Consider the following 13543-nt stretch of genomic DNA (forward strand, 5'->3'; position numbering starts at 1 on the left):
ATGGATGGATGGATGGATGGATGGATGGATGGATGGATGGATGGATGGATGGATGGATGGATGGATGGATGGATGGATGGATGGATGGATGGATGGATGGATGGATGGATGGATGGATGGATGGATGGATGGATGGATGGATGGATGGATGGATGGATGGATGGATGGATGGATGGATGGATGGATGGATGGATGGATGGATGGATGGATGGATGGATGGATGGATGGATGGATGGATGGATGGATGGATGGATGGATGGATGGATGGATGGATGGATGGATGGATGGATGGATGGATGGATGGATGGATGGATGGATGGATGGATGGATGGATGGATGGATGGATGGATGGATGGATGGATGGATGGATGGATGGATGGATGGATGGATGGATGGATGGATGGATGGATGGATGGATGGATGGATGGATGGATGGATGGATGGATGGATGGATGGATGGATGGATGGATGGATGGATGGATGGATGGATGGATGGATGGATGGATGGATGGATGGATGGATGGATGGATGGATGGATGGATGGATGGATGGATGGATGGATGGATGGATGGATGGATGGATGGATGGATGGATGGATGGATGGATGGATGGATGGATGGATGGATGGATGGATGGATGGATGGATGGATGGATGGATGGATGGATGGATGGATGGATGGATGGATGGATGGATGGATGGATGGATGGATGGATGGATGGATGGATGGATGGATGGATGGATGGATGGATGGATGGATGGATGGATGGATGGATGGATGGATGGATGGATGGATGGATGGATGGATGGATGGATGGATGGATGGATGGATGGATGGATGGATGGATGGATGGATGGATGGATGGATGGATGGATGGATGGATGGATGGATGGATGGATGGATGGATGGATGGATGGATGGATGGATGGATGGATGGATGGATGGATGGATGGATGGATGGATGGATGGATGGATGGATGGATGGATGGATGGATGGATGGATGGATGGATGGATGGATGGATGGATGGATGGATGGATGGATGGATGGATGGATGGATGGATGGATGGATGGATGGATGGATGGATGGATGGATGGATGGATGGATGGGAGGATGGATGGATGGATGGATGGATGGGAGCGCCCTCTTTGAAACGGGGGGTGGCAATTGCCACCATGCTCAGCTTTTCTTTCTTTATTATTTTTTTTGTTTACTGTGTTGGCAATTCTCATTAAGATTCACCATCACCTTCACCTACGGTTTCCTACAATTCTAACCTTATGCCACATCTCTGCTTTTCAGCCACCAATCATCCAATCGCTTTTTGCTCACTTCCACTGCAGATTTATTTACATGACCAGCGGGCACCGCGCGTGAGCGCCATCTACCGAGCGCCACGGAAACCGACCTCCCTTCCTCTCCTCCACTGTGACGTTTTCTGGCCGCCCGCGCCGGCCGCGGGGCCTGGAGTTGCGCCTCCTAAAAGCCTTCTATCTCCATGGCCACAACCGATATGACCTTTCGGCAGCAGGTCTGAGCGTTGCGATCGGTATGCATTGCGGGAGCGGCTGGACACGCCAGGCAATGTTAATTACTGACAGGTATGCGCGATTTGCAGAGATTGTGACGACAGTAAGGGTAAGCGCAATGCTGCGGACGAGGGACATATCAATGGCCGGAGTGATGATGTAGTCAACATCGGGAACAGGCGGGACACACGAGAAAGACACGTGAGTGGGGACGTCGGGGGGCAGACGGAAGAACTCTGCCGTAGAAAGACTGGGTACAACTTGAGGTGGCAACTTTGCAGAAATAGGTAGGTCAAGCTCAACGAAACTAGTGGTGCAGTTCAGAGTAGCGTGTTGTCGGGCTAGTTGGTTCTGCATAGTATATAAGTGAATTACGCAACAACTTAGACAGGACACAGAAAGAAACACATACAACAGTTCACGAGCGCTCGTGAACTGTTGTATGTGTTTCTTTCTGTGTCCTTTCTAAGTTGTTGCGCAATTCACTTATATGCTAGTGGTGCAGTCGATGAGGGCCGAATGAGCAGAAAGGAAGTCAAGACCGAAAGTGACATCCTGAGGGCACTGGTCCAAACGGGGAACAGAACAGATGTGCGGCGCCAAGAGATTGTCACACGGGCTGTGCATAGTCCGACCACCGGAGGCATTCCACCATCGGCAACACGGACAACGACTGTGGTGGCTGACTTCCGTACTTTACTTTGGCGGTGGCGTGATTGGGAACTCATGACGGATACTTGAGCACCAGTATCGATCAGAGCTATGACAGGGACTCCGTCAACATGAATGCGAATCGGTTACAGCTATGATCTTCGAGCCGGGTCTGTACTGCAGCATCGCCTCCAGATGGTGCAGTGCCCAGTTTTGCTAAATGGAGCGTCCGCTGGGGCAAGGAGGGGTTAAGCGACGGCGTTCGGGTTAGCGGGACTGTTGGTGCAGAGGGGACGGTGAGCGGCTCAGGCGGGGAGTGAGGACGTCAGCAAAGGTGCTTTGCGGGTCCACGTTCGGCGAGAAAACACCGGGTTGTTCTTCGAGGCGGTGAAAGCTGGGCATGTAATTGGACGCATAAGGACAGAACCAGTGGTTGCGATAGTGGCGGGTGAGGTGGCCAACACGCGAACAGTGGAAACAAATAAGCCGATAATCGGGTGTCCGCCAGTCGGGAGGATTGCGTCGGCGCGGGTTAAAGTACTCAGGGCGTCCATGATTGATCGCAGTATTATCCGGGGCTGGAAAGAAGACAAGGAGCAAAGCAGACACTTGGGCTAGACATTTTTCCACCAATTAGACATGGAGCCGCCAGGCTAAGGACCCCGGTTAGCAAATTCTTGGCGGACTACTGCTTGGATGACAGACATTGCGGGCAACTGATAGTCGGCATCAAGTGGCTGCGGGTGGACAGGAACATTTTGATATTTTGATATTTATTTATTTACCACCACAATATACATGGTGACAGGGTGCCCATAGTAAAAGCGGCCTCTTGGACCGCTTGACTTGGCCATGGACACCCAGCTGCGAACTTTGGCAACAAAACCGTGGCACACTTTCAAACTAAATACAATATTGCAAAAAAATCGCGACAGGTACTTCCCGCAAGAAAAACAAAATGACAAACAAAGCAATGAAGAGTGCAATACAGTCAATTCGGTTCACAGATTCAATGCAGTATCTGTAAATAAAAAATATTCTAAAAGCTTTCTGTGTGAGGTGGTTTTTAGGTCAATGTCATTGACACAAAGAGCATTTAGTAGACGCGGTAATATGTTTTCAAGCGTTTGACAGCCATATGTTGTTCTGTATGTTTTAATGTGCCACTGATCGACGTTTCTTGTGTTGTGTACTTTATAGCTTACTTCAATGTTGGAGAATTCATGAAGGAAGGACGTGTGATTAATATTTTCGCGCTTCAGTGCGTGGCTGAGGAGAAAGGTGTACAATTTAATTACCGGGAGTATTCGGTATTTATAAAAACGTTCTTGTGTATGGAATGTTCTAGGAACATTTTCAATTATTCTGATAAAATTTTTCTGTAATACGAGTAGCTTATTGATGTTTTCTTGCGAAGTTATTCCCCACACTAAATTACAGTAATTGAGGCGAGAACTAAAGAGTGAATGATATATGGCCAGCAATGCTCTTGTTGGCAGTAGTTGGCGATATCTGCAAATTAAACCAATAATTTGCGACAGTTTGCTGGCAAAAAAATAGGCATGGTCATCCCAAGTCATTTTTCATTAAATACAACTCCCAGTGTTTTAAATGTAGGTACTATATCTACATGAGCATTATTGAAGCAAATGTCTTCTACAAGTGTAACTTTCTTATTTTTTGCTCTAAAAGTAACTGCTTTTGTTTTCGCGACATTTACCTGTACACCATTTTTTTTGTCCATTCATATAGACTTGAGAGGGTAGAATTCACTGTATCTATTAAAGTATCTACTTGAGTTCCTGAAAAAAATATACATGTCTTCATGTTCTCGACAGATGATGCGCGTGACAGTTTCAGGTGGTGCTGAAGGTTGTCGGGGCAACAGATCTCTATATGATGATGTCTCATTCGTGTTGGAGAGGCGGGTGAACTCAAGACTAATGCCACCGGCTTTTGGCTTCCTTGTACAGTCGGCATTCCTTTACGATGCCGTCAGCCGCTCAGCAATTTTGATAAATTATAAGGTGGAATGCATCGTCCGCAATGCCTTTTTAAACGTGGCCTACTTTGTCCCATTGAGACATTTCATCGTTCAGTTTGTGTGAAAAGGCCAACACGTCCTGCATATACAAAACGTACGGCTCGGTCAAAGTTTGGGAGTGGGAAGCAAGGTCTGTCTTGGCCGCTAATTGTCGGTTTTCCAAACAGCTCGCGAAGCTTTAGCTTGCATGTGTCCCAGCTTGTGAGATCATCTTCATGGGTCTCGTATCAGACGTGAGCGGTGTCTTTCAGATAGAATATTACATTGCCGAGCGTGAGCGTAGGGTCCCATCGGTTGTAGGCGCTCATACGTTCCTACATGTTGAGCCAGTCGTGGACGTCGACGGCATCTGGGCCGGAAAACGTCCCAGGATCACGACGGTGAGCCAGAATGACCGACGGTGTTCCCGACGGCTTTGTTTGCTGCGAGACGTCTCGGGCATGGCTAAGCTGCCGAGGTGCCGTCCGTCGCTTGATGTAGGCGTTGGTGAAATCCGCACCACACCAAATATGTAACAGGAAAAAATATACTTACAAATATTTAAATAGAGACTTATACCAGCAGCCAGGATAGCTGCGAGCAGCGCTGAGCGGATCGAGCGAGAGATATTTGTCGTCTTCACCCGTCGTCGGCTCGTGGCATAGTGCATCTCTTCATCATCATCATCGTCAGCCGGCGACAATATTAGCCTAAGGTTAAAATCTCATTGAGATCAAACTGATCTGATCGCTTCTGTTAGCAGATGGAAATAGACGAAAATGACAATGTGCACTGCACAACGCGAGTGTGTGTTGCAGTCTAACTCGAAGCGTGATCGGCTGCAGTTACAGCATAGTTGTGTCATGCAATGGCCAGCGAAGCTTATCTGTTCGCGCAACCCCTTGTTCGAAGCGCAGTCACAGCAATATTTATTTTATTTACGCGTAGCCTCTTCCTATGCTAGTGTTTGCCAACGTCATCTTCAAGGTCAAGCTTGACAAAATATTGATGACCCGGTTAGTCCTCGTCAATTAGTGTTTCCGCACTAAAAGACTTCCATGCGCTTATCATGGCAGCCAGTTCAGTCGCTATTCGCTCGTAATAGCGGTGGTTCTCGCAGCGATGTGCGCTTTACTGAAGTTCTTCCTGACAGATGGGATGGCTGCAAAGGGCGCGTTAAACTGATGGTTAGTTCCTTCGGTTATTTTAAGCTTTAACATACTATTGTGATAGGCTCTATGAATGTACTCCTTTTAAACATTCGAGTCAGTGGTATTAGCTGTTCGTATACAGGGAGGTTTAGCAATGCTAGAGTGGTGGGAACAGACACAAACTGCTTCTCATCAACAAACTTCCTTCAGTCCATAACGCCTGTTAGACTGATAAACATGAGAGTTACGTAAGCGTCAAACATTTAGCACGTGAATTTCAAATTGCCCTAGTTTGCTGGCTAGAGCGAAAGACGAGCTCGTAATGGCTGGCATGACAATTTTATATCGCCTAGTTTTGCGATGAAGATGTCTATTTCTATAGCTAAGGACACATGCATAGCTTAAAGTTGCATGTTGCATGAAGCAACATACACTAATGATATATTTCAATGCTGGCGGCGCCCAATTATAACTGCCAGATTTATTGTATGGCATTCAACCTACATTTTTCTACAAGGCCTAATAGAAAGAACAATATGACGATTGGCAGACAGCTAGCCGTTTTTTAGGGCTATCAAAATTATGCAAGAGATACCGAAACAAGCACATTCATTGCATTAAAAATTGCAGGTATCACTGATATCACCTGGAAACGTTATTGGTGATTTTTGCTCAGGAAAGTGTTGTAAAGAACATAAATTGAAATATTATTTTATTTTTGAATATACTTGATTAGGCCAAGAAAGGTTCACCACTTATTCTGCAAAAGGCGTGATCGTATGAGCATTGAAATTCATTAATTGTGCCACCTGTACAACTTCCCTATTAAAATGAAGCCCTAACTGAAGGTAGAACGGCCAACGTCACTGGTTATCGGGTAGAACTCTTGTGTGGGGTCTGTTGGTACATGAGATTCATAAAAGAAGACGGCGCGAGAGAAGAAGAGAAAGGAGGCACGCCAAACAACAGGACCAGCGCTGGTCCTGTTCTTTTTTGTGCCTTCGTTGACTAGGTGTGTAGCGCAGCCTTGTTTTGCAATTCTGGATATCGGTTTATAAACAGCCCCCATTAGGTGTTTCTTTATGTTAACTTTTAGAAAAATGTATTAGAAAGATCCTTGTGCATTTCAAAAACTTACTCTGTACACAGTATCGCTGTTTATTAGTGTCGTAGCTTCACTGGGTGTTTTGCTTTGAGTGCACCCTAATATGTGGAGTAAATGAATGTTGAAAGCTGCTACCTACTCTACGAATGTACAGAGGATACAGCAACACCTCGAGTCTCCGCTAGTGAGCGAAAGATACGCCAGTTTCGAGCAGACAAATATCCAACAGCTTGTGTACCTCAAACTGTGGTGCTGAACCACATGTATTACACACTTACGCCTACAGGCTGACACATACACCTCTGTTACCATAAGTATTTTTGTCGTATCTGTAATATTCGCGTGTTTCTTTTTTCTTAAACAGTGTTAATAGATAGGAAATTGGTGTTTCTGGAACTGTTTTTTTTTTTCAGTGAAATTCAGTTTACAGTGTTCTAGCTTGCTCTGGTGCCTTACGCATCGGCATTATACAGTCCACCTAAACGCAACTTAATTAACTCCCAATCTGCACAAACCCAATCCGTTCGTTTGATTAACATCAACTGTCATCTTTCAGCTAGGGCCTCCTAATAAAATCAAATTTTAGGCTAAAAAATTGTAGGATAAAACGCCTTCATTGCATGTTTTTTTTTATGTTAACTATTGAAAAGTGTATTAGGCAGACCCTTGTGCTTTTCAGTAACTTTCTCTGTACGCAGTGTCTCTGTTTAATTATTAGTGTTGTAGCTTCACCCGGTGTTTTGCTGAAAGCTGCTGCGTGCTCTGCGGATGCCCCGAGGATACAGCAACATCTCGATTCTCCGCCAGCGAGCGAAAGATGCGCTAGTTTCGAGCAAACGAATATCCAACAGCTTGTGTACCTCTAATTGTGGTAGTGAACCACAAGTATTACACCCTGACGCCTGCAGTTTGACACATATGCCCCTGTTAACATAAGTATTTTTGTCGTGTCCGTAATATGTTCGTGTTTGTTGTTTCTTAAACAGTGTTAATAGAGAGACATTTGGTGTTTGTGGCACTGCTTTTTCAGTGAAATTCAGTTTACTGTGTTCTATTTTGCTCTGGTTCTTTACGCATCGCGATTATAGAGCCCAGCTAAACATAACTTAACACTTAGTCTGCGCGAACCCGATCCGCTCGTTTGATTACCATCAACTGTCATCTTCCAGCTAGCGCCTCCTAATGAAATCAATTTTTAGGCTGCCGCATTCACTTCACCGAGTGAAAATTTCTCACCTGTCCCTGATTAATAAATTTCCTTTTTTCGCCATCGTTAAAAAGCGAACCTCAATTCTAGCTTTTATGCATATCATCTCGCACAGACCACCTGTTTGTGGCCGCCATTCCTTTTAGCCGCACCAATGTTCTCTTCAACTCATACTGCGAAAATTATGCACAGAGTGAAACGCCGTTCGCCCATCCATTGCCTCGATCGCGGATGCACCATCCTTCAAGTCAGGGCTTACTGACTTTTTTTTAATAGCCATGTTATTATACAGTAGGTTAACAGATCTGCGCATTGTACTTCTGTATTTTTTTTTGTTTTGTGCCCACCCCCAACTCAACGCCCTTGAGGCCTTGAGGGTAGTGAAACTAATAAATCAATAAATTTTCTCAGTAACACTTTTGCCGTGTTTTATTTATTCTTTTATTGAAATGAGCTATTAAAGGTTCACAATATGTATTTGTGAATAAAAAGTGGAGTAATGTTACTACGAATAGTTTTATTGCACCTACCGAGGCTTTGAGAATTGCTTTTGGCGAAATTTTGATGGCAGGCCTGATATCCTCCTCCCACCTGTTCACTCGCTTTTCATAGTTTACTTTCATTTATTTTCTTTATATAAAATTATGGTCTATATTTCAACGCTTTCTTATGGCGGCTTTTTTATCTGAGGATTTTGGCATTGTTAGCGACATTTCTTATCGTTCGTAAATGAACATCTTGATTCCTCTTACGAATCATCGACTGCATCAATAAAATTGGCAGCGTCATTTTCACCCTTTTCTTGTTGCAGTTATTGAGAACGCAGCAGTAGCTGACATTTTATTGCATGCAGCATCCCAGACATGTGATTCAAAAATAGCCATAAAATGTGGCAGGCGTTAGGAAGAAACCCCTAGTGTTTTATGCTGTACCCGTTTACAAGACCTATTAAGTCTTGCGCTGGGATGAGTTGCGTATAAGATTACTATGAACCCTATTCGTAGGCTGTCATTTTGCTCAAGATATCGCACTCCTAAGTTATTCAGGGAAGTAGTTGCAGGACGTGACTTAGAAAGTAAACATTCAAAGTAAACTGTCAGCCAATAAACGTTTGTACAAAAAGACAAACTGTCATCGAGACCACGTGAGGCATAAAAACAATTCATTACTAGTATCAAAGTAATGCACATATAGCGCGTAACTCTAGCAACAATTGTTGGTAAGTGCAGATACCGACCTCTAAAAAAACATTGCAAAATGAAATTTGGTGCATGACATTTTCAGGTGTGGCATTGTTGATCAGAAGGTCTTTTCGATAAACCTTTACATTATAGCATCGGAAAATGTATGTCGCCAGCACTCCCCTGTTGTTTTAAAATTAAAAGTAAGCATGCTTCGAAGTTTTGCGACTGGTGCATCAGGTTACGGTAAACAAAATGACTTGGAGAACGATGGAAAGAGAGAAAATACAAGAGTGTTTTGCAAAAGAAATCATTGTTACGCGCCTAACGAAAGACGGAAGGATTTTCGACCAATATTAACTCTCAATCACATAATTCTCGAATATCCAAGCCTTATCTATGATTGTTAGTTTAAATTAATAAAAAATACAGTGCCAAAATAATAACCTGCTGTGGTACAGCACACAGAAGGCTTGAGCCAAATATTCTTAACTACACAAAATCTCAACTTGTCTTGACTCCTTTTCCACTGGTCCGCTTGTCGACACGTTACCTAGTGGACTAGTCAGTACTCCACCTCAACCCTTCTTGGTTTTGTTTTTGTGTGCGGGAGCTGGAGTGCGTTTGTTCAAAAATATCAAGCAAAACAGAAGGGAAAGTTGGTTGTCGGCCAGGGCACGAAGCTACACTCAGGTGATATAGAAAGGACAGGGTATAAGAAAGGGAGGAGCGATGAAAATTTTAGGTGAGCTAGTAAGAAGCGAGGGGGTAGATTACATAAAACTATATAAAAGGCGCAATTGACAGAAAAAATAATAACTGAATTATGCTTCTCATTATACTTGAGTGGTAACTGTCTGCGAGTGCACATGAATGCCTCCATGAAAAAAAAAATTACAGGACGTGGGTTAGCGATCAAAAAATATTTTTGCACGGTTAGGCAAAGCAGTAACTCTAAATTATTACAGATGTGAAGGAATAAGCGCGCTCCATTACTTTGAAATGTTACCAACGGGTGGAATTTGGAAGCAACGCAGGGGTAAATTCTTTTACGATGATAGACAATCCACGTTCTTTATTCCATGACTGGACGCTGTAAAAAAGCGTGCGCATATTGTGTCACGTGCCTATGCATATGGTACGCAGCGTTATGTATAATATAATAAAAAACAGGAATATTAGCTTGTAGGTAGCAGATGCGGTGTGTCCTATCTATGCAAGATGAGCTGTTGTAGAGCAGAGATACCTGAAAACATCTCCGCTTCATGCAGAAGACAGGAAGTTGAAGCTACATTTCCGCCGAACGAGTGTGCTACAATAGACAAACAAATGAGGTCACGCCTCTGCAGCGAAGATTTTGATGTGTGCATTGAACGGCTAAAATAATGCCTGTAAGGTATAGACCCGATGAATATTTGTTTGAAATCACTTAAATAAAGAACCAAATTGTGTCTTTCTACAATCGCTGAGTAAATATCGAGGGGCTTTCATCTTCTGACATGCAATGCAGGCCGCAATGCAGCAGCTCGAGGCGTTGTAAACTGATGCTAAAATCAAGAAGGCTCGAAACAAACTACAGTGAGAGCTTCCAAAAATGCGTGCCCGTCAGAAATGCTCACTTCTCTGTTCTGAATAATATTGTCACCGACAAACGCAGCAGAAAAGCGGGAAGCACAGCGTTTCCTAGGACGAAGCCCGCCGAACCGCCGAGCTCATGCAGAACGAAGACGACGCGCGGCCACGCGCTGGGAGCCAAGGTTCGGCCACCAGGTGGCGCCGGCAGAGTGCCAGCAGTGTGGCATTGCCCCCGCTCAGCAGACCCCGGATCTGGATACGGCAGGTGCAGGCGCCGATCGGCGTCACTACGTGGCCACTGGCGGTGCGAATCACGGGTCCACACCAAGGCGTCAGAACCGTACGGATTGTCGTGGCGAGTTGACTGCTCATCACAGAAAAATCAGCGCCGGTATCGACGAGTGTGGTCACTTGATAACTGTCGGCGGTTACAAAAATTTCAGATGAAACTAATCGTTCGCAGCACGTCGGTGAGGTCGTCGGAGAGGTCGTCGGAGAGGTCATCGGATCGGGTTGCCAGCCCCCGGGCAGGGGCGTCGAATCGTCGGGTGGAGGCTGTTGACTCTGTACAGTGGCGGCGGCCCTACCCCCGGAGGACGCCGTCTTCAGTTTTCCCGGCGAGGGGACGTGCGTCTGAACTGACCAGATGTTGAGGGCCGACTGGGCGAAGCAAAGCGCCTCGGGGATGGCGATCGCGATTGGCGCTGCTGCGAGGCCGGGGGCAGCACGTGAGCGGCGAGGTACTCGTCGATGTCCTGCGGTCTTTCACCATAGCGAGGTCGAGGCGCGTCGGGCGGGAATCCTCTCAAACCCATACGCCGGTACGGGCAATGCCGCAGAATATGGCCAGGCTCCCCGCAGTGGTAGCAGAGCGGGCGGTCGTTAGGCGTGCGCCACACGTGCGCTTTGCTGATAGGAGGGCGCAGGTTCTGCTGCTGCTCGACGGGGCGCACGTAACGGTGGGATGTTCGAGGTCCGGAAACTGGGCGGAACTCTTGCGGCATGGGAGCAGGTCGGCGCAGCGCATCGCTGTAGGACATGACGTGTGGCTCCGGTAGTGGTGCTGGTGGTGGCTGCACCACTCGCTGGATTTCGTCACGGATGACGTCCCCTGTAGAAGGTATGCTTGCCGACGGAGCATCCATGCGGAGGTGTCGCAGTTCTTCGCGGACAATGCTCCGTACAATATCTCGCAGCGCCTCATCCCCGGGGCCTGGCAAGGGCGCGAAGTATTGAGTGACCGCTACATTTGCCTGACGGCCGTATTGGGCGCTCCGTTCCAGCAACGAACGCTCCATGGAGGTAGCTTCCTTGGCGAAGGCGGCGACGGTTAGCGGGGGGTCGCGCATGAGGCCAGCAAACAGCTGCTCCTTCACCCCACGCATAAGGTGCCGCACCTTTGTAGCTTCTGACATGGTAGGGTCGGCCCGATTGAAGAGGCGTGTCATGTCCTCTATAAACATGGCCACGCTCTCGTTAGACTGCTGTGACCTGGAGCGAAGGGCAATTTCAGCGTTCTCCTTCCGTTGGCTCGAGCTGAATGTGGCGAGCAACTCACGGCGAAAAGCTGCCCAGTTGGAAAAGGACGCCTCGTGGTTCTCAAACCACGTTTTCGCCGAGTCGAGCAGTGCGAAATATACATTCAGCAGCTTCCGCTCGTCGTCCCACTGGTTAAATGCGGCCACACGGTCAAGATTGGCCAACCAGTCTTTTACATCCTCAAACCGGTCGCCGTGGAAGGATGGTGGCGACCGAGGTGCGAGAAGGACGCACGGCGGGGCACTGCCGGAGGACTGACCTGTCTGGCTCCCAGTGGTCGACGTCATCGCTCTCACAGGCCTTGTTAGTGGCTCGAACTCGGGTTGCAGTCCTCGCAGGCGACGGCTCGTTTTGTGGACGGGTGTGGCGTCCGCGGGTCGGGGAGACGCGTCACGGCTGTCGTCGGGTTCAGCGTACATGGGATGGTACCCAGCACCTCCACCAAATGTCACCGACAAACGCAGCAGAAAAGCGGGAAGCACAGCGTTTCCTAGGACGAAGGCCGCCGAACCGCCGAGCTCGTGCAGAACGAAGACGACGCGCGGCCACGCGCTGGGAGCCAAGGTTCGGCCACCAGGTGGCGCCGGCAGAGTGCCAGCAGTGTGGCAATATTATCCAAGCAAAAGAGCAGAACACACTTCGATGGGGCGTTTGTTGTACAGGAAAAATTACTGACTGTTTTGTTTTTTAATCGAGTGAACCCAAACGCTAGGAGGCTACATATCTGTATAGTATAGATTGATGTCGTCAAAGCCGATAATTAAGCTGGAAGCCGATGTATTATAACCGGCTGCTCCACAGCAGTGCTTATTGGATGCCAATAAGAGAGACCTTTGCAGAGCACTGTACGCAACATAGAATGGTGGATATGGCGACGGTGGTGATAAAATATAAATAAAACTTTGGGACTATCTGTAACTTTTCTGAGTGGGTTTTGTTTGAGCACTGCATCACGCTAATGCTTTGATTATTGCAGCGTCTTCCATTAATGTCATGTGTCTCTAGCTGCTACACGACTAACGGCTGGACTCGGGTACGTCACGATGGATTTCCTTGCTTTGTAAGTAAAAACGTCGCAGCTTGTCTGGGAATCTCATTGATCTGATTAATATTCAGCGGCTCAATAACGCTTTGCGTGTGCGCGCAGCTAACATCACTTAAATCGCATGAGTTTTAAGAATAATTTTGCATAATTAACCTGCCTTTATTCGAAAAAAAAGCACTTGTGAGATACTTCTAAATCATAAAGATTTTATGTGGTAAGCAAACCATAAACATCGAAGGAGAGTGAGGGTAACTTGCAGTGGGAAAGGTGCTAAAGTGAGTTGCTTTGAATTGGGCTAAGTAATGAATCTAGAATTAACGAATCTGTTTAAGCGGTGAATTTGTGAAAATGAGACCCCACTTGAATAGGTTCCAAGCCAAACTTTCAAAATTAAATCATTAGCATCCGCCCTAACCAGTCCGCAGCGCTTAGAAAAGATAACCCGGTTTCTAATAAAGTGCAGCACTCCTACTAGTAATTAATCGCAGCCTTTCAAATTGTTTCCAGTTTGCTAATAAGTTCATCCGATTACATATAA

At 46.5% G+C, this 13543-nt stretch overlaps 2 protein-coding genes across 4 annotated transcripts in view; one reads left to right on the forward strand and one right to left on the reverse strand.

The window, feature by feature from the left end:
- LOC149326505 (uncharacterized) overlaps positions 1 to 13543 on the forward strand; it is a 47225-nt gene that overhangs the window by 10981 nt on the left and 22701 nt on the right. The window contains exon 3 of one of the 3 annotated variants that reach the window (XM_089564873.1): positions 12966 to 13020. The exons of 1 other annotated variant lie outside the window; for it this stretch is intronic. In XM_089564873.1, coding sequence (XP_089420999.1) covers positions 12966 to 13020 — 55 coding nt within the window. Of the gene's footprint in view, positions 1 to 12936; positions 13021 to 13543 lie in introns of all 3 variants that reach the window. One more of the 3 variants, XM_089564872.1, reaches the window with a different exon arrangement.
- LOC149326506 (uncharacterized) lies at positions 10958 to 12379 on the reverse strand. Its single transcript, XM_089564871.1, has one exon. The coding sequence runs from the start codon at positions 12377 to 12379 to the stop codon at positions 11027 to 11029; it is 1353 nt and encodes a 450-aa protein (XP_089420997.1). The 3' UTR covers positions 10958 to 11026.

The sequence above is a fragment of the Amblyomma mixtum genome, chromosome 10 (genome assembly GCF_055824585.1).
Source record: "Amblyomma mixtum isolate Tamu chromosome 10, ASM5582458v1, whole genome shotgun sequence".
Classification (NCBI taxonomy): domain Eukaryota; kingdom Metazoa; phylum Arthropoda; class Arachnida; order Ixodida; family Ixodidae; genus Amblyomma; species Amblyomma mixtum.

What these genes read in the sequence shown, in the direction of transcription:
- LOC149326506 (XM_089564871.1), bottom strand. Translation starts at nt 12,379, where the DNA reads ATGTACGCTGAACCCGACGACAGCCGTGACGCGTCTCCCCGACCCGCG.